This window comes from Ranitomeya variabilis, chromosome 2 (genome assembly GCF_051348905.1).
Source record: "Ranitomeya variabilis isolate aRanVar5 chromosome 2, aRanVar5.hap1, whole genome shotgun sequence".
NCBI lineage: Eukaryota > Metazoa > Chordata > Amphibia > Anura > Dendrobatidae > Ranitomeya > Ranitomeya variabilis.
The window spans coordinates 505,577,965-505,601,426 of NC_135233.1; the positions used below are offsets into that span (position 1 = coordinate 505,577,965).

At 47.1% G+C, this 23,462-nt stretch overlaps 1 protein-coding gene across 1 annotated transcript in view; it reads left to right on the forward strand.

Moving 5' to 3' along the window:
• Nucleotides 1-23,462, forward strand: part of BBOX1 (gamma-butyrobetaine hydroxylase 1) — a 332,054-nt gene that overhangs the window by 98,174 nt on the left and 210,418 nt on the right. Inside the window, exon 3 of the mRNA XM_077288035.1 lies at nt 884-998. Within this exon, the coding sequence (XP_077144150.1) occupies nt 884-998 (115 nt within the window). The remainder of the gene's footprint in view (nt 1-883; nt 999-23,462) is intronic.

The following is a 23,462-nucleotide window of genomic DNA, read 5'->3' on the forward strand; positions in this document are numbered from 1 at the left end:
CGCGTTGACTTTTAAAATTGTTTAAATAAAACATAATAATTTCACCAATAATTCGCCATCGGCAGCGCATAAGTGATACCTCCGTTTTCATCTCTATATCCATGGTCGTTTCCTTGGCCGGTATCTGTGGAACAGGTGGTATATGCCCATTATGTGTTGCCATTTAGAAACCTAGCAAGGTGAGTGTATCTCCCCTTTTCCCAACACCCCATTGTCACCGGATAAGACCCTATTGCACTTTTTCTTTCCCAGTTTCTTCCTTCTCTTAATGTGTTTAGACACTCTCTTATGGGTTGTAATAATATATTGCATGTACTAGTAGCATGTTGCACAACATCAAGGTGTACAACTCCACCATATGTCTCTAATAGACTTTAATGAGGCTACAGACAGAAAAAATCAGTTTAATGCATGATACAGATATCTCCACTAGAACCAATACCTAATACAGCAGCCTTTGGAGGAGGCAGAGGACATCACATGAAGGGTCTTTAATGCCATAGATTGTAAGCTTGCGAGCAGGGCCCTCGTTCCTCCCCTCTAAAATGTAAAGCGCTGCAGAATATGTTGGTGCTATAGAAATAAAATTATTATTAATGCCCCTCCATAACCTTTGGGAATTATCATATATGGGGATATTAAGGAATTGAGAGTCCTCAGTCCTCTCAATTCTAAATATTTTTCTATCCACTGGCTAACACGGTACCAAGATATATATCTTTCCTGTATCATATATGGGGATGAAATTCTAGGTTTACCTTCCAATTGTATTGATGTTCTGGTGTTTATGATATCAGAGGTATTATGCCTGCTGTCTAGAGGCAGAGAGGAAAGATGTTTATTTTTCCTGACAGTTTTTTCTTTCCTTTTCTCACTATCACAGGTGTCTATTACTTGGCCAGATGACCACCAGAGTGAATTTGATGCCAACTGGCTGAAGAAGAGATGTTTTTCAAAAACATCAAGAGCAGAGATGAATGAAGAACTCTTTCTTCAAGGTTTGTGAAAACAAATTAATTTTTTTGTCTTGTTATGATTGGAAATTGTGATATTTTTACTTACAGTAAGGTATTTAGGGCTTTTAGGTAAAGATCTAGACTCTGTTGCCTTTTGACCAGTTTTTTAATAAAATAAAAAAAAGACTTCTATTAGCTGAGCGAAAGAAAGGAAAAAAAAGAAACATGAATCGTTAGTAGGGATTATGGCTGATTGTTAACTTAAAATTAGACAAGGAGACTGGGGAAAACTGCTGAAAAGTGTAGGATACAAGACATGCAATGGCCAGAAATATCGTTATTCCTGATGTACACCCATTACAGCCTGATCTAAAGGGTTACATGAAATGAGGGGTGTTTTAAAGGTTTATTCAGATTTTAAAAAATCGTATAAAGACCTATATTCGGTGGCGCTAAGTATCAATGTGCTAAAGTCCCTGCAGCAACACCAACAAACCTCCACAAATGGTTTGTAAAAAGTATGTAGCAGTTATAATAGTATACACCTAGATGCATACAGGTACTCGCTGGACAATGGCAATAAAAAGGAAGGCTGATGATGATACTGGATATCTTATAAGTACAGTATATGCTAAAATGTCAAAAGATAGCCTAGTATGATAATTAAATGAATGTCACTTGTCACAGAGATCACCTAGCTAGATTCCAATAGCTAGGAAGGAGAGGGCTGTATGCACGGAGATCACCTAGCTAGGTTGCAGTAACTAGGAGGAAAAGGTGTGCGTACGCATTTGCCTACCTCCAGTATTAGGTCCTTAGAGCGCTGGAAAGCTGTATAGGTGCTGCCGTATTTCTGAAAGGAGTCCGGATGAATCGGGAAAAGTCCAAACAGGTGGCTGCTCCGGCCGGTAGCAGCCGCCTTGAAACTAACCTCCGGGAGGGAGCGGAATCCTGTGGGTCCGGACGCCGCATGTAGTAGGAGCGGTGAGTCCGGATAGTGTGCAGGACCTTCCTGACGTCACACAGCACGTGACCGCTTCCCCGAACCCGAGACCACCTGACGAAGGCTCACGCCGAAACGTGCGTTGGGGACTGGCACATCCAGGAGACAGCAGCAATTCAGGTAAATCCTGCTCTGGGCACTTTCCTTTTATTATACCTACAATATTTAACTATTTATTGATAGTACTATTAACCATACCTGTGTCAGTGCCCACCATACCTTACAGCAGTTACCTGCTCTAATTAGTTATTCCAGCGGCCGATTTTTTGCACTTGTGCACTTTATATTTGCACTCATTTTTGCACTTTGGCCACATATATATTTTCTTGGCACTCTATGCTGGTTTAAACAGAGTAATATTAACATTTATCAGTCCGATATTCAATGATATATATATATTTATTTATTTATTTATATCATGTTAGTACCGTAATATTTTGGGACTGTGTTTTGTATGCTGCTGTGTCTCCTCTGTGTGCCCCATTTTTTGGTTTCTTTTTCCCCCCCCTACCAATTTATGTAGTATTACCTTTCCTTAATAAACTCTATTTATTGATTATATGGGCATCAGATCGGTTGTTTGTTCTCTGTTTTTTACCACACTGACAGGCATACCATGCAATCGGACCGCATGCTCAATGAAAAGTTTTGATAGAATCTCACCATTAGGAAGACTCACCAACGGTACAAAATGCGCCTGTTTACTGAACCTATCAACGACTACCCAGATCACGGTTTTGCCATTAGAGGGAGGAAGATCGGTGATAAAATCCATGGACAGATGAGTCCACGGTCTATCTGGAATTTGCAGTGGCATCAATCCCCGGCCAGCCAGTTACGGGGGATTTTTGCATGGGCACACGTTTCACAGGAGAATACAAACCCAGTGATGTCAGAAGCCAACGAGGGCCACCAAAACAGCCTAGAGATGGCTTTACGCATGGCTGAGATTCAAGGATGTCCAACCAGAGCCGAGTCATGGAACTTCCGAAGCACCCTTAATCGATACTGAACAGGCACAAAGAGCTTATTATCAGGTATGGACATAGGAGAAAGAGATTGAGCCTCATGAAACTCTCATTCCAAAGCCGAGGACATTGCAGCGATCATCATTCTGCACTGAAGAATGGAGGATGGAGGCTCAGGAGGGGATATTGGATCTAGGCTATGAGATAAGGAATCAGCCTTAACATTCTTGAACCCTGGTCTGAAAGTAATAGAAAACTGAAATTGGGAAAAAAAAAGTGACCACCTTGCCTGTCTCAGAGTAAAACGTTTGGTGGACTCGATGTAAGACAGGTTCTTGTGATCCGTAATGACAGTGATACGATGGACTGCCCCCTCCAAAAAATGTCTCCATTCTTCGAATGCCAATTTAATGGCCAATAGGTCCCAGTTACCCACATCATAATTCCTTTCAGCAGAGAACATTTTTTTTGAAAAGAAGGCAAAGGGTCTTAAAATAGTCAACGTGGTGGCCCCTGAGACAACACAGCCCCACTCCCACCTCCGACGCGTCCACCTCTACAATAAATGGTTTAGACAAATCAGGTTGAACTAATACAGGGGCAGTCATAAAACACTTCTTCAAGGAAGAAAATGCCGCAACAGCTGGAGCTAACCAGTTCTTGAGATCAGCTCCATTATGAGTTAAATGCGTGAGGGGATTGACCACCTGAGAAAACCCCTTAATGAATTTTCTATAATAATTAGCGAAACCCAGAAAACACTGAAGACCCTTGAGATCTCTGGGTTGCACTCAATTCACAATAGCTTGTACCTTCTTAGGGTCCATGCAAAACCCCTCAGCAGACAAAATGACCCCAAGAAAGGACAATTCTTGAGCAAAAAATGAACACTTCTCCGGTTTAGCAAATAGTGAGTTTCTCCCTAAGCCTCTGAAGAACCGCCCGGAGGTGGACCATGTGACCATGTGTGTTTGTCAGAAGAATATATGAGGATATCATCCAAATAAACAACCTTGAAACGCCCAATAAAATCTGAGAAAACATGATTAATGAAATTATGGAACACTGCTGGCATGTTAGTTCTGGCCAAATGGCATAACAAACCCTCAGAGGTGAGAAATGCAGTTTTCCACTCATCCCCCTCATGCACACAGATGAGATTGTATGCTCCCCTGAGGTCCAACTTAGAGAACCACCTGTTCCCTGACAATTGATTGTAAAAATTGGGTATAAGTGGGAGGGGATAAGCGATACTTATAGTGATTTTATTCAGTTCTCGATAATCGAGTCTTGGGCGAAAACCACCATCCTTTTTCTTCAGAAAAAAGAACCTCGCCGCCATGGGAGAGACAAATGGCCGAATGTGCCCTTTACAGAGGCTATCAGAGATATACTCCTTCATAGCAGCCCACTCAGGGCCGGAAAGGTTGTACAAACGGGCTTTGGACAATTTGGCACTGGGAACCAGATCAACAGCACACTCTAATGGGCGGTGTGGTGGTAGAACCTCAGCCTCCTTTTCAGAGAACACATCCTCACAGTCCTTCAGGTACTCTGGAATACCCTCCAGAGTGACGGATGACAAAAGTACAGTAGTGAGGCAATTTTTACTATGATTAGGACTCCATTTAACAATGTTCCGTGATTCCCGGTTTATCACAGGATTATGTAATTGTAGCCAGGGAAACCCCAACACCAGTCCCGCAGGCAGATTGTCCATAACAAAACATGAAACACGTTCCTGGAGGAACTCCTCAGAAACACATTTGATGACATTCTTAGCCAGTGGTGTTTTGTCAATGGCAACAACATGAATAGGAGTCTCCAGCCTAACTGTCCCAAACTTACACTTGGACACCAAGTCAGAGTCAATAAACTTCATGGACGACCCGCAATCCACGAAGACAGAAGTAGGCGCGGAGCCACTCCCACAACAAAGTTTCACTTCCAATAAAATTTTTGATAATGCAGAAAAAGGTACCTGAGAGTCTGGGTGACTTCCATGACACTCACCCAGACACAGCCGCTTGGTAGTCGGTGGACAGGAGTGGCAGTTCTTTTTCGGGATCTCCGCAATAAAAACACAGCTTTCCTACACTTCGCCGTCTCCTCTCCTTCTCCTCAAGGTTGGTGGCCCCCACCTCCATAGGTTCAGACAGAGGCAAAACAACAGAACCAGCAGGGAGCAACGGAACTTCTCGCTGTGTGACAACTCTCTCACGCAGCCTCCAATCCATACTGATAGACTGAGTCATAGCTTCCTCCAATGAGCTGGGAGGTGGATGGAGAGCCAGAGCATCCTTCAGGTAATCCGATAGTCCACTTCTGAACTGACATCTCAGCGCGGAGTCATCCCAGGACACCTCAGTGGACCATCAATGGAATTCGGACCTGTACCACTCAGCTGAGCACTTTCCCTTAACCAGACCCATAATAGTATCCTCTGCCAACCTGACATGGTCCGGTTTGTCATAGATAAGTCCTAGGGCCTCAACTTATCTACCAACATCCGTTCAGGAGCAGTAGGGGGCAGCGGTGAAAGCCTAAAATTGGGGACCCTCCCTAAGTAAGGTGATAATATTCGCTACCTGCTGAGTCTCATTCCCAGATGATCAAGGTCTAAGAGAAAACAATAATTTACAATTCTCCCTGAACGTTCAAAATTAATTTTTTTCACCAGAAAAGATAACAGGAAGCTTAACTGAGGGTTTGGGAGAGTGCAAAACAACATCTACTGAATCACCAGGTCGACTAACAGCATGATAGGTGGTTCCCTGCACGGTCTTAACAGTCTCTGTCAGCTTTTTTCTTAAGTGAATATGAGGCAAGGGTCTGATGTTCCACGAAAAATCCCGCATCATCTGTCTCAAACTGGACACTTGATCCGCCAAGTTACTAAGCGGATCCATTACCAGAGAAAAAAAAGCAAAATCCTCTTTTAAATGTGTGGTCAGTGATAATGTGATGCGGCTGCAGTGCAGTTTAGCGCAACCTCCACCAAGGGGTGCTGGTGAGGTAAGAGGAAAACTGTAAGGAAAACCACCAAACACTACGTCAGGGATAGGAAATGGGTCTCACACAAATACAGGAAGTCAGAGGCAGAAGGATCACCAGGATATGTGGGTCAGCTGCTCTAGCCTGGAAGCATGAACTATCACTGATGCTGGCCAGCAGACTGCAGAGTACTGAAAAAGCCCGGCCAGCTCCAAAGCGAGGCAGAGGATGTTAACTCTTGCATGACCAGTCCAGAGACAGAATAACAGAAAACAAATTCCGGACTGGATCATGACAACTAACCTCTTGTTTTATTAAGTCTGAATATCTCTTCTTCAGCACTGTGCTCTGTTTCTGCCCTTGAGGTATTTCTTCCTCCTAAAGGTGCAATGGTAGTCTTCCTCATATGAAGACTATTAACACCACTTATCATGTCAGTCCCCCTTTTTAGGCTTCCTCTTCTCAAGATGTCCGACCACCAACTGCCACTTCAAATAGTTTACTATCTCACAGGACTCGGCTCCTCCCCCTTCAATGTGATTGTAGAGCTGCAGTCATTAGCTGAATGCCCTGAGGCATTTTTCCAGAACCTTCTGCATATTAAAACAGAGTTGGGTCACCTGATGAAGCCTGTGAGAAGATTAATCCTTGTTGTGCTGCCTGTCAGCAGGTCTCATAATGTATTTAAAATGCACAGTCCACATAAAATTCACAGCATTTATATGAAAACACACTATATATCCGGTATCCCATAGAAATGGCCACTTTTTGGGATACCACATGTCTCCCCTCTTGAAGTGTGTTGTCCCCGACACATCCGCACCTGTAAACCAAAATAAAACAGCATACAGGTATACATATTCAGGTCAAAAGATTGCTTAAAATATTCTTGGTTTTCTGAATACCTGTGAAGAAACCTAAAGTTATGCAACATCTAAATGCAAAGGTAAAACAACATGTAAAGGTGATAAAAGAATAATTTTTTGTACTGAAGTAGGTCCTTGCAGTAACAACCCACACTAAGTGGGGAATGGGATAACAGCTAACCCGTTTTAACTTCTTCACTTCGTCCCCAGTTGCAGTCGGGGCACACAGACCATAAAGAAACTTTCTGCACTAGCTGTTTTTGGGAGGGCTAAGAAACAGTAATAAGGCTCTCATAAGCCAAGTCTCTCTTATTACGTAGTGCAAATCCATCTCTATTAGAGCCACACGTGCAAAGTCTCTCCAATTTAGATAAGTAGTGAGCAACTAGTCCCGGTAACGAGAGGATAAGTGTCCCTTGGTTGTTCGTTTGAAACTCCGCAGAGCTGGCACTTCCCTTTTTTCTTGGGTGGATGTAGGAACTATGTTAGAATCCTCTAACGAAGAATGAGGCACTGGCAGCATAAACTGAAGACAAGGCAGATGAAGCCAAACAAACGGTGTGTTGGGGGTTCTGGAAATCTCTTCTGGTGCAATAAGTTTAGAAACTGGCAGGACCGGAACTTCCAGGGGTATGCAAGTCTTGATCTGGCTACGATGGACCACCTTTTCTTGTTGAGTATCCTCTCTGACAATTTTATACACTTCCACCCCTGGGAACAGGATACTGGTGATGACATAAGGGTATGATTCTCACTGGCCATCCAGTTTGTGGAAGCGGTGGCTCTTTTTAGCCCAGACTCTCTCTCCTACTTGTAAGGGTTTCACCTTGGCCCTTGCATTGAAATCATCCTGCTGCCTTTGGCGGACAGCTTTCATTCGGTCTTCCACAATTTCTTTAGCTTCTTGTAGACATCTTCGGTGGTCTACCACCCAACCTGACTGTGTTAGGGAATTAGAGTGATCTTCCACTTGAACGTTTAGCTGAAAGTCTGCAGGCAGTTTCCCTGGACGGCCAAACATCAGGTAATATGGAGTGTAACCGGTGAAGCAGTGGCTGGTGTTGTTATACAAGGAAGTTAACTCTTGGAGCAACTCAGGCCATTCTTGTCTTTCTTTGGCTGGAACTTTTTTTTTAACAAGTCAAAGTTTTATTCATCGTTTCACATAGTCCATTGCATTGAGGATGGTATGCAGTTGTGCAAAGTTTCTTGCAGCCATAGAGTGCACACAGTTCTTGGAATAACTCTGACTCAAATGCAGGACCTTGATCTGTCAGGATCTGCTCGGGGTATCCATAAGGCCTTACAAAATGTTTCCAAAATACTGTGGCTATGGTCCAGGCAGTCTGTTCTCTGACAGGCACAGCCACAACGAATGTAGTGTAGTGATCGATAATGTTCAGAGCATAAAGGTATCCAGTACAACTGGGTTGCAATTTCACATGTTCAAGGGCAACAAGCTCTAGAGGATGGTGAGTTTCAATAGGGTGCAGCAGGACTCTTTGGTCCATACCTTCTCGGCTACTTAGAGTACATGAAACACATTCTCTGTACCATTTCTCAATGTCTTGGTGCATTCCAATCCAATAGAAGCGTTCTCTGATGGTCATTTCAGTCTTTTGGCAGCCAAAGTGTCCTGATTGGTTGTGATAGGCCTCTAGGATGAGGCTTGCATCTTTTCTGGGCACGAGTACTTGAACCACTCTCTATGTGGTATCCCACAAAATGGCCTGTTATGGGATACCGGATATAAAGTGTATATTCATATATAGTGTGTTTTCATATAAATGCTGTGAATTTTTATGAACACACTATATATCCGGTATCCCGTAGAAATGGCCACTTTGTGAAATACCACATATGTGTGGGAAAAGCACATTTTTTTATCACGTATCAAACCTTTAAGTGTCAGTGGAATAGATAGGTATATACATTGGGAGCATTTCCTGGCATATGTGAAAAGTCTATTATTCTCTTTTGCAAAAGTACAAAGTTATCTCTACAGAGCTCATCATTCCACAAATTGCTTGTCCTGTATTATGAAAGTATGGCAGCTTTCCATCAACAAGAGCGGCACTCCTGACCACAGGTTGTACGCTCTGTCTGTATTCACTTCAATACAATTCTGCAATGCCAGAACATCCATCACCACTTGCAGCAATGTTTCTAAAGCAAAGCCATGTTTTTTATAATCACTGATCTTTAATCCAGTTCAAATCCTTGATGTCATAAATGGATTCACACAATGTTGGTCAACTCTACAGTCCATCTAAATTAAGTTACATGGACCAGCCAGTTGTTGCTTAAAGGGTAATTCTAAAATTACAATATCTTTCACAAAGCATGGGAAATGCATAATTATTGTTAACTAGACTGTGGCCCGATTCTAATGCATCGGGTATTCTAGAATATGCATGTCCCCGTAGTATGTGATTCGCGGCAGACTGTGCCCGTCGCTGATTGGTCGAGGCAACCTTTATGACATCATCGTCGCCATGGCAACCATTATGACATCATCGTCGCCATGCTGTGCCCATCTCTGATTGGTCGAGGCCGCCCGACAAACCGTCGACCACTCCATATAAGGTATGGTCTACAAACCGCCAACCACTCCATATAAGGTATGGTCTACAAACCGCCGACCACTCCATATAAGGTATGGTCTACAAACCGCCGACCACTCCATATAAGGTATGGTCTACAAACCGCCGACCACTCCATATAAGGTATCCTGTTTGTAGACCATACCTTATATGGAGTGATTTCCAGGACAGACAGACAGACAGACAGACAGACAGACAGACAGACAGAAAGACAGACAGACAGACAGACAGACAGACAGACAGACAGACGGAAAAACCCTTAGACAATTATATATATAGATATACAGTACAAACTAATCCCAAAGTAAAGTCTTTGTTGTCCCTTTGCATCTTTTTTATATCTGTCTGCCTCCCAGTGCATCTAGCGTCATACAGCAGAATGGGTGGTCCCCTTCTTCTCCACTAAAATCACATTTCACAGTAGAATTTGCTTCTCCTCAGTGCTGCAGGCCCCCTACCCTACTGTTCACTTATGACTAGTCCCTGCTATAACTGAGTTATCATCAAGCTAATCACGGATCATCAAGCTTTGCTGTGGTATTACCCAATGAAGGAGTATTTTGTCCTCTGAAACGTGTTGAATAAAGCCACAATTATTAATACGTCTGGATTTTCAGTGATTCAGCAGTGCAGAACAACAACCACGTTTTTTCCCATTTCTGATATCTAACGTTCGGTCTCGTTGGATCCGTGGATCTGCTGCAGCGAATCTTCATAATGCCTTATTTGCGCCAAGTCTGGTGAGTGCAATCATATTGTATTGACCACTGATATCCCAGATAAGACCCTATATTTGCGCTGTTTTCTCCTACTGCTTGCATAGAATCTATGTACATCAGTATAGCTGCTGTGCGGGTTTTACACCAATAGTTGGATATATTAGAGTTCAACTGACCTGCATTCCTTTACAATGGCAGTGCAGAGTTGTGTTTTATACCTACTGCTGACAGATCAGATTTGTAAAACTGCAGCTGCCACTCGGTCGATGTATGGCACCCCAGGAGTTCAGGTACCACAGTGGTATTGCCTTCCTCTCGGGGAGGGTAATGCCATGCCTGGAGACAGGAGGAATCCCTTTGGCAGGTAATCTTACATGCAACACATTCTGACTCCAGGCCAGAAGGGGGAGCTCTACACCCGACTTGAGGGGAGCTGCTCTCTCCGGTCGGGAGGAGGAGTCAGTTGCTAGGCAGTTGCTAGGCAGTGACAGTTGACAGTTGGTAGCAGACAGTGAAGGAGTACAGAAGGATTTAGGAGCTAGAGAAAGGCTGCGACTGGGCCTCTCTAAGCTAAGTGCAGAATCCGGGCGCCGGGAGCCCGAGGTCGTGAAGAACTACAGGTCCCACGGCAGAGCCGGAGGGCAGGAAACTAAAAGGGACTTGCCCACGTAATACCTGAGGTACAGCAGCAATCAGAGTCCAGAGTCACCTTGGACAGAGACCCCAAAGAGACGGCTCAACTTGCCTACCGTGCAGGTAATGTCCCTGAAGAGGGCCTGTTAGAGAGCTACAGGCAACAAGGGACCACAGACCAGCGCATAGTGGGAGGCTCCCAAACTGACCTGTCAAGGGGATTTCCACCTATCTTCGGGCTGCCTGGACTCCATCTTTACCTGTTACCGGTACTCTGGACTGAGGCTGCTTAACACCAGTAAACCAGGTAAAGACTGCAACCCTGTGTCCTCCATTTATTTGCCAGAATTCACCATCCCTGCCAAACACACCGGGAGCCCTGGGGACACCGCTTCACCTGTGGGAAGCGAAACCATCTTTGCTGCAGCACCATTGCCCCCAGAGGACCCCTTTAAGCAGCGTCGGTCACCTCTGCCCGAGAACCACAGATGGCGCCACAAACTTTCATTATTTCCACAACCCCTTTAAAGACCATCCCTTTTACTTGGGCGCCCAGGGCCACGGACTGGGTCGCTGCCACCGTGACCACCCCTTTAATTGTGACCGGACCCAGTACCGAGTACCCCACTGCCCTGACGAGCAACTCAGATGTATTTGGCAGAGGTAATCTGATGTCAAATGCATCTACGGTTTCACATCTGTCAGCAGAATTCAATCAAACTCAGCTGAATTAATCTCACCCCTTCTATTCACAGCCTCATTGTGCAGAATGCATCTACTTTCAACCCCTGTATACAGAGCCCCATCCTGCAGCATATGGAGCGCCCCCACTGTCGCAGGGCCAAGGGGTACCCGGTACTGGTCCTCTCTGTCTCGGTTTTGGGATTGTCACGGTGGCTAGACCCGGTACGTGACCCTGCTGAGGGGCGTCCAGTAGAAGTTGAGAGTGATGATGTGTAGTGCAGGGTGCGATGAATAACGAGGACACAGGGTTGCAGTCTCTTTACCTTTTTACTGGAGGTTTCGAGGTACTCAATCCAGAGCACTGTTAAATGGGCTGTCTGAGACCGGCCGGTCCGAAGACTCATCCGGAGTTCCCTTAGCAGGTGGGAATCAGTGTCTACCTTCTAGCGCTTGTGTGTTGTAGTCCTTCCCTGCTGAGCACCCCGGGATAGTTCTCACAACTGATTCTGTCTGTCTCTGATGTTCGTTCTCTCCGTCCCCCAGATGATATGGCTGGGACGCACCCGTATGACGGGCTAGGCCTGGAGTTCTTCCGGGACCCTAGAGTCGCCCCTCTCCCACAGCTGCCTCCGTTGTCTGCTTAGGTGTTTAAGTGAGACAGCCAACCTATAATTGGCTGTCCTGCCGTGGTTTGAAGTAATGCTTAAAGTCTCTTACTTTCTCGGCGTTCTGGCCACCGACTTTGCGCTTCAGAAGGATGTTGCCTCGATCTTACAGCACGACTCCTTCTGGTCCTATCACCTCTGCGCTGTATTCCCGTTTCTCACTCTTTCACAATACCCCTCGCTTCTTGTCCTTTCCTAGGAGACTGCCGCTAAAAGCACAGGCACGGCTCCTTTCTCCCTGACTTCCCGTCCAACCCCCAGCCACCCCCCAGGTGGCCGGAGTGTGAAGTGTATTGTGGGTGTGTGTTACCTGGTCAGGTGAACTCCTTTAGTGCAATCAGACGTACCATCACTCCCCTTAGTGGCAGTGCAACAGTACTGCAATGACCAGGACTCTGGGGCGCTGCACTCCCCCCCGGTTAAATCCAGTACTCCCGGACTGGGAAAAGAAAAAGAACATTACTTGTTAGCAGGAAACACACAAAACTTTGAAACACTATAAACAAGTAAATGCTATGAACCAGCAACTATATAACAATGCTTCCCTTTATGGGAGGTGAGGACACTTGAACGTTACGCAAATCTTGGGTCATGCACAGTTTATGACTCCCAGTCCAGTGGTTGAAACAGCGGGGACTCCGGGTAAACAAAGGGGTCCCCTTTTGGAAGTTTTTGGAGCAATTCACTGTCCAATACTCCGTTGTCCATTTTTAAACCTGTAACAAAAGATATGCACACAAACATTTTCAACTAAATAGCAGCCCTCATTAATACCTCCAAGTTTTGTAGCGGAGTGGAGTTTGATTCTTGGTGCTACGTGTCGATCTCCGCAGTGCAGGGGTTGCTATTGGCCTAACAGGGCCCGCTATGCTTGCTACTGCTGGTGTAGTGCACTGTCTTCTAGCTACGCTTCTAGTGAGTCTGAGTAGCACTGGCAGGCTGGAGCTCTCAGGGCTGCTGCTACCAACAGTGGGTACGGCAGATTCGCCGATAGCAGAGGGAGGACTTGCCGGTCCAATGGTTGGCATGGCATCATCAGGTAGGATCTGCTGAGGTTGCAGGCCTGGATGATCTGGCACCATAATTAGTTCTGGTGGGTTCGGTTGACGGAACGTTAGGACAGGTACCACGATGGCCTGATTTATCTGAGTCCAGGACTGGGGAAAATCACCAAGAACAGTGTGTATCATCTTCTCCTCTTCTACAGGTGGGGAGGTTCCTGGAGCCGTTCCCCTCTCTCTCAACTTATCGGGGCAGACTTTAAGGTGATCCCTGGATATCGCCATCGAGGTCTCCCCTCCGTCCTTGCTGATGAGACAGACCTTTGTGTTGTCGAAATCGGATGGCAGGATGGTATACGGTTCCGCTTCCCATTGGTCATTGAGTTTGTGTAGTCTCCTCTTTCGTTTGAGTACTTGCTCACCAGGTGACAAGGGAATCGCAGGAGCATGTTGGTTGTAGTCTCTTTCTTGTTTCTATCTGGACTGAGCGAGACTTTGTTCCACGCATTCCTGTACTTGGCGGTACCTTTGCTGCCTCCCTGCATCCCAATCTGTGTCCGGCGAGGTATCTTCGGGGGTTAGGACCCCCATGTGCAGATCAACGGGTAACTTGCTAGATCTTCCTCGCATCAGGTACGCTGAAGTGCAGTTAGTGGAATTCACTGGAATGTGATTGTACATGTCCACCAAGTCAGGCAACTTGGTTGGCCACAGGCTCCGTTCCTCTACGGGCAAGGTCTTCAGTAAGTCGATCACCACTTGGTTCATCTTTTCACACATCCCGTTGGTTTGGGGGTGGTACGGTGTGGTTCTGATCTTCTTACACCCGTACAGATGGCAGAACTTTTGGAACACCTCCGCTTCGAATGCTGGCCCCTGATCGGTCAGTACCTTCTCCGGGTACCCATGGAGCCTACAAAAGTACTGCTGGAAGGCCTTGGCGGCCGTTCTGGCTGTTAGATCCTTGACAGGTACAACCACCAATAATCTGGAGTAGTGATCCACGATGGTAAGAGCGTAGATATAGCCTGACCGGCTAGGCGTCAGCTTCACATGATCCAGCGCGACCAGTTCGAGCGGCCGTTTGGTGATGATGGGCTGCAAGGGGGCCCATTGGCTGTCACGGTCCTTCCTGCGTAGGCTACATGGACCGCACTCCCGACACCACTTCTCAATGGCTCTCTTCATGCCAATCCAATAGAACCTCCCTCGGAGTAGCCTCTCCAGCTTCCTCCATCCGAAGTGTCCGGCTCCATCGTGGTAGGCTCCCAGAACCATGGGCGCATCTCGCCTTGGCACCACTATCTGCCATACCAATTCATGAGTACGTGGGTCGATGCTCCTCCGGCACAGCTTACCATCGTGAATAAACAGTTTGCTTCTCCCCTTCCACAGCTGTCGTGCCGCCTGTGGATCATCTGGGCCGGGATGCAACCCTGCCTGCATCAAGAGCTCTTTCACCCGACGGACCGCAGGGTCACCATCCTGGGTCTCCGCCCATCCGTGATGGGGTAGGGGATTTGGCGTGGCATCCTGTTGGTTCTTGTGCCTGTTCTTCACATGATGGGAGTACTGAGTGGCTTTGGGGCGATGGAATGCGGGCAGCTCCACCTCTTCAAGTGCCTCCGGGTCCTCCCCTGTTTCTGGCAAATTGGGCATCCGGGACAAAGCATCGACATTTGCATTCTTGCGTCCTGCCCGGTACTTGATGGTGAAGTCGTAGTTGGACAGCCGGGCCATCCACCGCTGTTCCAAGGCCCCGAGTTTGTCTGTATCCAAGTGCGTCAGCGGACTGTTATCCGTGAAGACGGTGAATTTCGCCGAGGCCAGGTAGTGTTTGAACCTCTCTGTCACTGCCCAGACGATGGCAAGGAACTCCAGTTTAAAGGAACTGTAGTTGTCAGGGTTCCTTTCCGTGGGACGAAGCTTCCTGCTGGCGTAAGCGATCACCCTCCCCTTGCCTTTATGGACCTGGGACAGCACGGCTCCCAATCCTACATTGCTGGCATCCGTATATAGCACAAACGGTTGGTCGTATTTGGGGTAGGCCAGTACCTCTTCTCCCATCAGTGCTGACTTCAAACAAGTGAAGGATCCTTCCATCCCCTCATTCCAATCAAATCTGGCATTCTTCCCCTTGGTCTTCTTTGATTGGCCCACCAACAGGTCTTGCAAGGGCACGGCCTTCTTGGTGAAGTCCTTAATGAACCTTCGGTAATAGCCTACCAGCCCGAGGAACTGCCGGACTTCGTGAAGGTTGCTGGGCTTCGGCCAGTCCTGGATCACTGTGACCTTGTCGGGGTCTGGGGCCACTCCTTCAGCACTCACCACGTGGCCCAGGTACTGCACTTTGGGTTTCAGCAGATGGCATTTGGACGGTTTCACCTTTAAGCCAAAGTTGGACAGGGCTTCAAACACCTCAGCCAGGTGCTTCAGATGGTCTTCGTAGGTCTTAGAGAAGACAATGACATCATCCAAATACAGCAGTATGGTTTCAAAGTTCTTGTGCCCCAGACAGCACTCCATCATCCTCTGGAACGTCCCTGGGGCATTGCACAATCCGAAGGGCATGTAGTTGAATTCGCAGAGACCCATCGGTGTCGTGAAGGCCGTCTTCTCTTTGTCCGCCTCCGCCACGGGAACCTGCCAGTACCCACTGGTGAGATCTAAGGTAGAGAAATAGTTAGCAGATTTTAAGGCAGCCAGAGACTCCTCTATCCTGGGCAGTGGGTATGCATCCTTATGTGTAATGCGATTCAATTGCCTGTAATCAACACACATCCTCATTGTGCCATCTTTCTTTTTAACAAGGACTAAGGGAGCTGCCCATAGGCTACAACTGTCTCTCACCACCCTAGCCTCCTTCATTTCTCGTAACATGTCCTTGGCACACTGGTAATGAGCTGGGGGTACAGGGCGGTATCTCTCTTTTATGGGCCGATGATCTCCTGTGGGGATATGATGTTGGATCCCTTTCACCTGTCCAAAATCTAAGGGGTGTTTGCTAAATACCCGCTCGTACTCGTGGACCACCCTGTAGGCCCCCTGTTTCTGGTGGGATGGGGTAGAGTCAGTGCCCACATGCAATTCCCGACACCAATCTCTCGAGTGCCCTGCAGAACCGTTGCCAGGTTAGACGGGGCCAAGGGTCCAGGTGTCTGTATCACACTATTATTGACAGCGAACAGTTTAGCGAGCGTGGCATACTTGGTGAGATGGACCTCTTCCTCCCCACAATTAAGGACACGTACTGGCACCCTCCCCTGGCGGACGTCGACCACCCCCCCTGGCTGTTAGGGGAGTAGGCCTATTGTCTGAATATACGGGTTCTACCAGGGCCTGGTAGTCCTTACCCCTGAGGCCTATGGCTGCCCGACACCATATCAACATCTCACTCCTGGGAGGTATCGCGATAGGGTTTGAATCACTCACAGTGACACGACCAATTTCACCACCAGTCAGCTCTACCTGCTGTCTCTGCATCAGAGCTCTGATTTCTTTTTGCAGGGTGCGTTGTTCACTGTAGCCAGTGGTTTCTGCGACCTGTTGTAACAAGACGATAACTTCTGCAAGACAATTTTCTATAACATTGGTACCGATAGTATAGTCATCATGGGATTACATTCACGGCGGTCAATATCAACAATTACAATCCCCTGGGCCTTCAATTCCACCCGCCCCACCTTGATGGTGACCTCTTTATACCCCACTTGTGGCAATGGCTGACCGTTACTGGCTATTATGGTAAAATCGTCATCGGGGCCACGAGTAATATCAGTGTCCTCCCAATACTGTTTATAAAGCACGTAAGGCATAGTCGTCACCTGAGAACCGGTGTCCAGTAGAGCGTTCATGGGGATACCGTCGATCACAACAGGAAGAACTGGTCGCCCTCCAACGTACTTGGCTCTCCAATGCTGCGGGCCTGATCGTCCTACTCCTGGGGGTTGGCCCTTTGCCCCAGGGGTTGCTCGTTTAAAGGACAGTACCTTGCAAAGTGGCCAACCTGGTGACAGCGGCAGCAGATAGGTCGTCCGTCCCGATGGAAGCGATCGTCGTCCCGACCTCTGGTCAGCGGAGTCCTCCTCTGTCGCATCCAGGGGACATCCTCTGGTCTGGAGGCCAGCTGGATCTTCTCCTTGGGGGCCTCCTTTAGGGACTGCACAGTCCGGGCTACGGCAGCAACGCTCTTGGTCAGCTCCTGCATCTGGAGGCGGAGTCCTGCGGGGGAGTCATCCTCTAAGCTCTGGGCATCGGCCTCGGCGGCGACTGTAGCATCTTGTTGTGAATTCTGTTTTTGGGCTCCCTCTGGTGGTTACAACTGGTACTGGGTGACTTTGGTGGGTTGCGGTCTCTGGTTTCCACCTGTCCATCAGTGGCTGGGTGTTTCCTATTTAACCTGGCTTTCCTGTCATTCCCTTGCCGGCTATCAATGTATCAGTGTGTGTCTCTGTTACCTGCTCCTAGGCCTTCAAGACAAGCTAAGTCTGTATTTCCCTGTTTCATGATTGCTTTCATGTTTTTTAGTCCAGCTTGCAGATATGTAATTCTCTGCTGCTGGTTGCTCTAGTGGGCTGAAATTACCACTCATGTACCATGAGTTGGCACATGAGTTCAAGTACTTTCAGGATGGTATTTTGAAGGGTTTTTCAGCTGACCGCGCAGTTCACCTTTTGTATCCTCTGCTATCTAGCTTAAGCGGGCCTCATTTTGCTGAATCTGTTTTCATAACTACGTTTGTGCCTTCCTCTCATTTCACCGTCATTATATGTGGGAGGCTGCTATCTCTGTGGGAATATTTCTCTGGAGGCAAGTGAGGTCTGTTATTCTTCTGATAGGGGAAGCTAGATCTCCGGCTGGCGCGAGACGTCTAGGGGCCCCCCAGGAACGTCCCCCGGCTACTGTTAGTTGAGTGTTGAGGTTCAGGATCGCGGTCAGCTCAGGTTCCATCACCCTAGAGCTCGTCCTGTTTTTGCCCGTGTTATGTTGACAAATTCCCTGCCATTGGGAATCATGACAGTATAGCCGGCCCACAAAGTGTTAATTGTTTGGGCTGAAGCAGGAGAAAAAGAAGTGTTGAAGGGAAATGTTTTGTTTTTTTTCCCCCTCAGAGTTTTGCTGCCTAGCCCTTAATTGCTGTCTAGCTGCTTCTTACCTCCTCTTAACCCTTGAATGGCTCTGACCTTAGCTGTTTAACATGGATGTCCAGAGTTTGGCTTCCAGCCTGAATAATCTTGCTGTAAAAGTTCAAAATATACAGGATTTTGTTGTTCACACTCCTATGTCTGAACCTAGAATTCCTATTCCAGAGTTTTTTTCTGGAGATAGATCTACCTTCCTGAATTTCAGGAACAATTGCAAATTGTTTCTTTCTTTGAAATCTCGCTCCTCTGGAGACCCTGCTCAGCAGGTCAAGATTGTAATATCTTTCCTGCGGGGCGACCCTCAGAATTGGGCATTTGCATTGGCACCAGGGGATCCTGCATTGCTCAGTGTGGATGCGTTTTTTCTGGCACTGGGATTGCTCTATGAGGAACCTAACCTGGAGATTCAGGCTGAAAAGGCTTTATTGGCCCTCTCTCAGGGGCATGATGAAGCGGAAGTATATTGTCAAAAATTTCGGAAATGGTCGGTGCTTACTCAGTGGAATGAGGGCGCCCTGGCTGCAAACTTCAGAGATGGTCTTTCTGAGGCCATTAAGGATATTATGGTGGGGTTCCCTGCGCCTACAGGTCTGAATGAGTCTATGACTATGGCCATTCAGATTGATTGGCGTTTACGGGAGCGCAAACCTGTGCACCAGTTGGCGGTGTCTTCTGAACAGGCACCTGAGACTATGCAATGTGATAGAATTCAGTCCAGAAGTGAACGGCAAAATTATAGGCGGAAAAATGGATTGTGTTTTTATTGTGGTGATTCAGCTCATGTTATATCAGCATGCTCTAAACGCACAAAAAAGGTTGATAAATCTTTTGCCGTTAGTACTCTGCAGTCTAAGTTCATTTTGTCTGTAACTCTGATTTGTTCACTGTCATCCATTTCCGTCGATGCCTATGTGGATTCGGGCGCTGCCCTGAGTCTTATGGATTGGTCTTTTGCCAAACGCTGCGGTTTTAGTCTGGAGCCTCTGGAAGTTCCTATTCCTTTGAAGGGAATTGACTCTACACCATTGGCTATGAATAAACCGCAGTACTGGACACAAGTGACCATGCGCATGACTCCCGTTCATCAGGAGGTGATTCGCTTCCTTGTACTGTATAATTTACATGATGTACTAGTGCTTGGTCTGCCATGGTTACAAACTCATAATCCAGTCCTGGAATGGAAAACAATGTCTGTGTTAAGCTGGGGATGTCAGGGGGTTCATGATGATGCACCTCTGATTTCAATTGCTTCATCTACTCCTTCTGAGGTCCCTGCGTTTTTGTCTGACTATCGGGATGTTTTTGAGGAGCCTAAGCTCAATTCGCTCCCTCCTCATAGGGATTGTGACTGTGCTATAGAATTAATTCCTGGCAGTAAGTTCCCTAAGGGTCGTTTATTTAATCTGTCAGTGCCAGAGCATACTGCTATGCGGAATTATATTAAGGAGTCCTTGGAAAAGGGACATATTCGTCCATCTTCGTCCCCTCTGGGAGCAGGTTTTTTTTTCGTGGCAAAAAAAGATGGTTCCCTGAGGCCTTGTATAGATTATCGCCTTCTGAATAAGATTACAGTCAAATATCAGTATCCATTGCCATTATTGACTGATTTGTTTGCTCGCATTAAGGGGGCTAGGTGGTTCACTAAGATAGATCTTCGCGGTGCGTATAATCTTGTGCGGATAAAGCAGGGTGATGAGTGGAAAACCGCATTTAATACGCCTGAGGGCCATTTTGAGTATTTGGTAATGCCTTTTGGACTTTCTAATGCTCCTTCAGTCTTTCAGTCCTTTATGCACAATATTTTCCGTGAATATCTGGATAAGTTTATGATTGTGTATTTGGATGATATTTTGGTGTTTTCTGATGACTGGGAGTCTCATGTTCTACAGGTCAGGAAGGTGTTTCAAGTCCTGCGGGCCAATTCTCTGTTTGTGAAGGGTTCAAAATGTCTTTTCGGAGTCCAGAAGATTTCTTTTTTGGGGTACATTTTTTCTCCTTCTACTATTGAGATGGATCCCGTCAAGGTTCAGGCGATTTGTGACTGGACACAACCTACATCTGTTAAGAGTCTTCAGAAGTTCTTGGGTTTTGCTAATTTTTATCGTCGGTTCATTTCTAATTTTTCCAGTGTAGTTAAATCTTTGACTGATTTGACTAAAAAGGGTGCTGATGTTGCTAATTGGTCTCCTGCGGCTGTGGAGGCCTTTCAGGAACTTAAGCACCGGTTTTCTTCTGCTCCTGTGTTATGTCAACCAGATGTTTCACTTCCTTTTCAAGTTGAGGTTGATGCTTCCGAGATTGGAGCGGGGGCGGTTTTGTCACAGAGAAGTTCCGATGGCTCGGTGATGAAGCCATGTGCGTTCTTTTCTAGAAAATTCTCGCCCGCCGAGCGCAATTATGATGTGGGTAATCGGGAGCTTTTGGCCATGAAGTGGGCATTTGAGGAGTGGCGTCATTGGCTTGAGGGTGCTAGACATCGTGTGGTGGTCTTGACTGATCACAAAAATCTGATTTACCTTGAGTCTGCCAGGCGTTTGAATCCTAGACAGGCTCGTTGGTCGTTGTTTTTTTCTCGTTTCAATTTTGTGGTTTCATACTTGCCAGGTTCAAAGAATGTGAAGGCAGATGCTCTTTCCAGGAGTTTTGTGCCTGACTCTCCTGGAGACTCTGGGCCTACTGGCATCCTTAGGGATGGGGTAATATTGTCCGCCGTCTCCCCAGACTTGCGACGTGCATTGCAGGAGTTTCAGGCGGATAAACCTGATCGGTGTCCACCAGAAAGACTGTTTGTTCCGGATGATTGGACCAGTAGAGTCATCTCATCTCCGAGGTCCATTCTTCTGTGTTGGCTGGTCATCCTGGAATATTTGGTACTAGAGACTTGGTGGCCAGGTCTTTTTGGTGGTCTTCCTTGTCAAGGGATGTGCGCACCTTTGTGCAGTCTTGTGAAGTGTGTGCTCGGGCTAAGCCTTGCTGTTCTCGGGCCAGTGGGTTGTTGTTATCCTTGCCTATTCCGAAGAGGCCTTGGACGCACATTTCCATGGATTTTATTTCAGATCTCCCTGTCTCACAGAAAATGTCCGTTATCTGGGTTGTGTGTGACCGCTTTTCTAAGATGGTTCATTTGGTACCCTTGCCTAAGTTGCCTTCCTCCTCTGAGTTGGTCCCTTTGTTTCTTCAGAACGTGGTTCATTTGCATGGGATTCCGGAGAATATCGTTTCGGACAGGGGATCCCAGTTTGTGTCTAGATTTTGGCGGACGTTTTGTGCTAAGATGGGCATTAATTTGTCTTTCTCGTCTGCATTCCATCCTCAGACGAATGGCCAGACGGAGCGAACTAATCAGACCTTGGAAACTTATTTAAGGTGTTTTGTTTCTGCTGATCAAGATGACTGGGTTGCCTTTTTGCCACTGGCCGAATTTGCCCTTAATAATCGGGCTAGTTCTGCTACTTTGGTTTCTCCTTTCTTTTGTAATTCGGGGTTTCATCCTCGTTTTTCCTCTGGTCAGGTGGAGCCTTCGGATTGTCCTGGAGTGGACGTGGTGGTGGATAGGTTACATCAGATTTGGAATCAGGTGGTGGACAATTTGAAGTTGTCTCAGGAGAAGGCTCAGCAGTTTGCTAATCGTCGTCGCCGCGTGGGTCCCCGACTTCGTGTTGGGGACTTGGTGTGGTTGTCTTCTCGTTTTGTCCCTATGAAGGTCTCTTCTCCCAAGTTTAAGCCTCGGTTCATCGGTCCTTATAAGATCTTGGAGATTCTTAACCCTGTATCTTTTCGTTTGGATCTCCCAGCATCGTTTGCTATTCATAATGTGTTCCATCGGTCGTTATTGCGGAGGTATGAGGTGCCCGTTGTTCCTTCGGTTGAGCCTCCTGCTCCGGTGCTGGTGGAGGGAGAATTGGAGTATGTGGTTGAGAAGATCTTGGATTCTCGTGTTTCCAGACGTAAACTCCAGTATTTGGTTAAGTGGAAGGGTTATGGTCAGGAGGATAATTCCTGGGTGGTCGCCTCTGATGTTCATGCGACTGATTTGGTCCGCGCCTTCCATAGAGCTCATCCTGATCGCCCTGGGGGTTCTCGCGAGGGTTCGGTGACCCCTCCTTAAGAGGGGGTACTGTTGTGGATTCTGTTTTTGGGCTCCCTCTGGTGGTTACAACTGGTACTGGGTGACTTTGGTGGGTTGCGGTCTCTGGTTTCCACCTGTCCATCAGTGGCTGGGTGTTTCCTATTTAACCTGGCTTTCCTGTCATTCCCTTGCCGGCTATCAATGTATCAGTGTGTGTCTCTGTTACCTGCTCCTAGGCCTTCAAGACAAGCTAAGTCTGTATTTCCCTGTTTCATGATTGCTTTCATGTTTTTTAGTCCAGCTTGCAGATATGTAATTCTCTGCTGCTGGTTGCTCTAGTGGGCTGAAATTACCACTCATGTACCATGAGTTGGCACATGAGTTCAAGTAATTTCAGGATGGTATTTTGAAGGGTTTTTCAGCTGACCGCGCAGTTCACCTTTTGTATCCTCTGCTATCTAGCTTAAGCGGGCCTCATTTTGCTGAATCTGTTTTCATAACTACGTTTGTGCCTTCCTCTCATTTCACCGTCATTATATGTGGGAGGCTGCTATCTCTGTGGGAATATTTCTCTGGAGGCAAGTGAGGTCTGTTATTCTTCTGATAGGGGAAGCTAGATCTCCGGCTGGCGCGAGACGTCTAGGGGCCCCCCAGGAACGTCCCCCGGCTACTGTTAGTTGAGTGTTGAGGTTCAGGATCGCGGTCAGCTCAGGTTCCATCACCCTAGAGCTCGTCCTGTTTTTGCCCGTGTTATGTTGACAAATTCCCTGCCATTGGGAATCATGACACATCTGGTGCCACCTCCTGGTTGTACGTGAGGGCTTGACGCCTGGGGGGTACCGCACGGCTGGGCTGTCGCTCCTGCAGCACCTGGATGGCTTTATCCTTGAATTTCGCAAAAGTCAAGTCTGGATTTTGCATGGCCAGGAAGTGCAACTGGCCCCTTTGGTGACTGCACAGGAGCCCCTCAATGAACCGCTCTTTCAGGAGTTTATCCTCATCTTGCATGCTGTCGGGTTCACTCTGCTTAATGGCCCGCAGCGCCTCCTGGAGATTAAGGGCATAGTCCCGAAGGTATCCTGCGGTCTCTGTTTGCATCCGTAGAAAGTCAATTTAATTTCTGTAGCAGTACGGGTATCGAAGGTGGCTCTAAACTT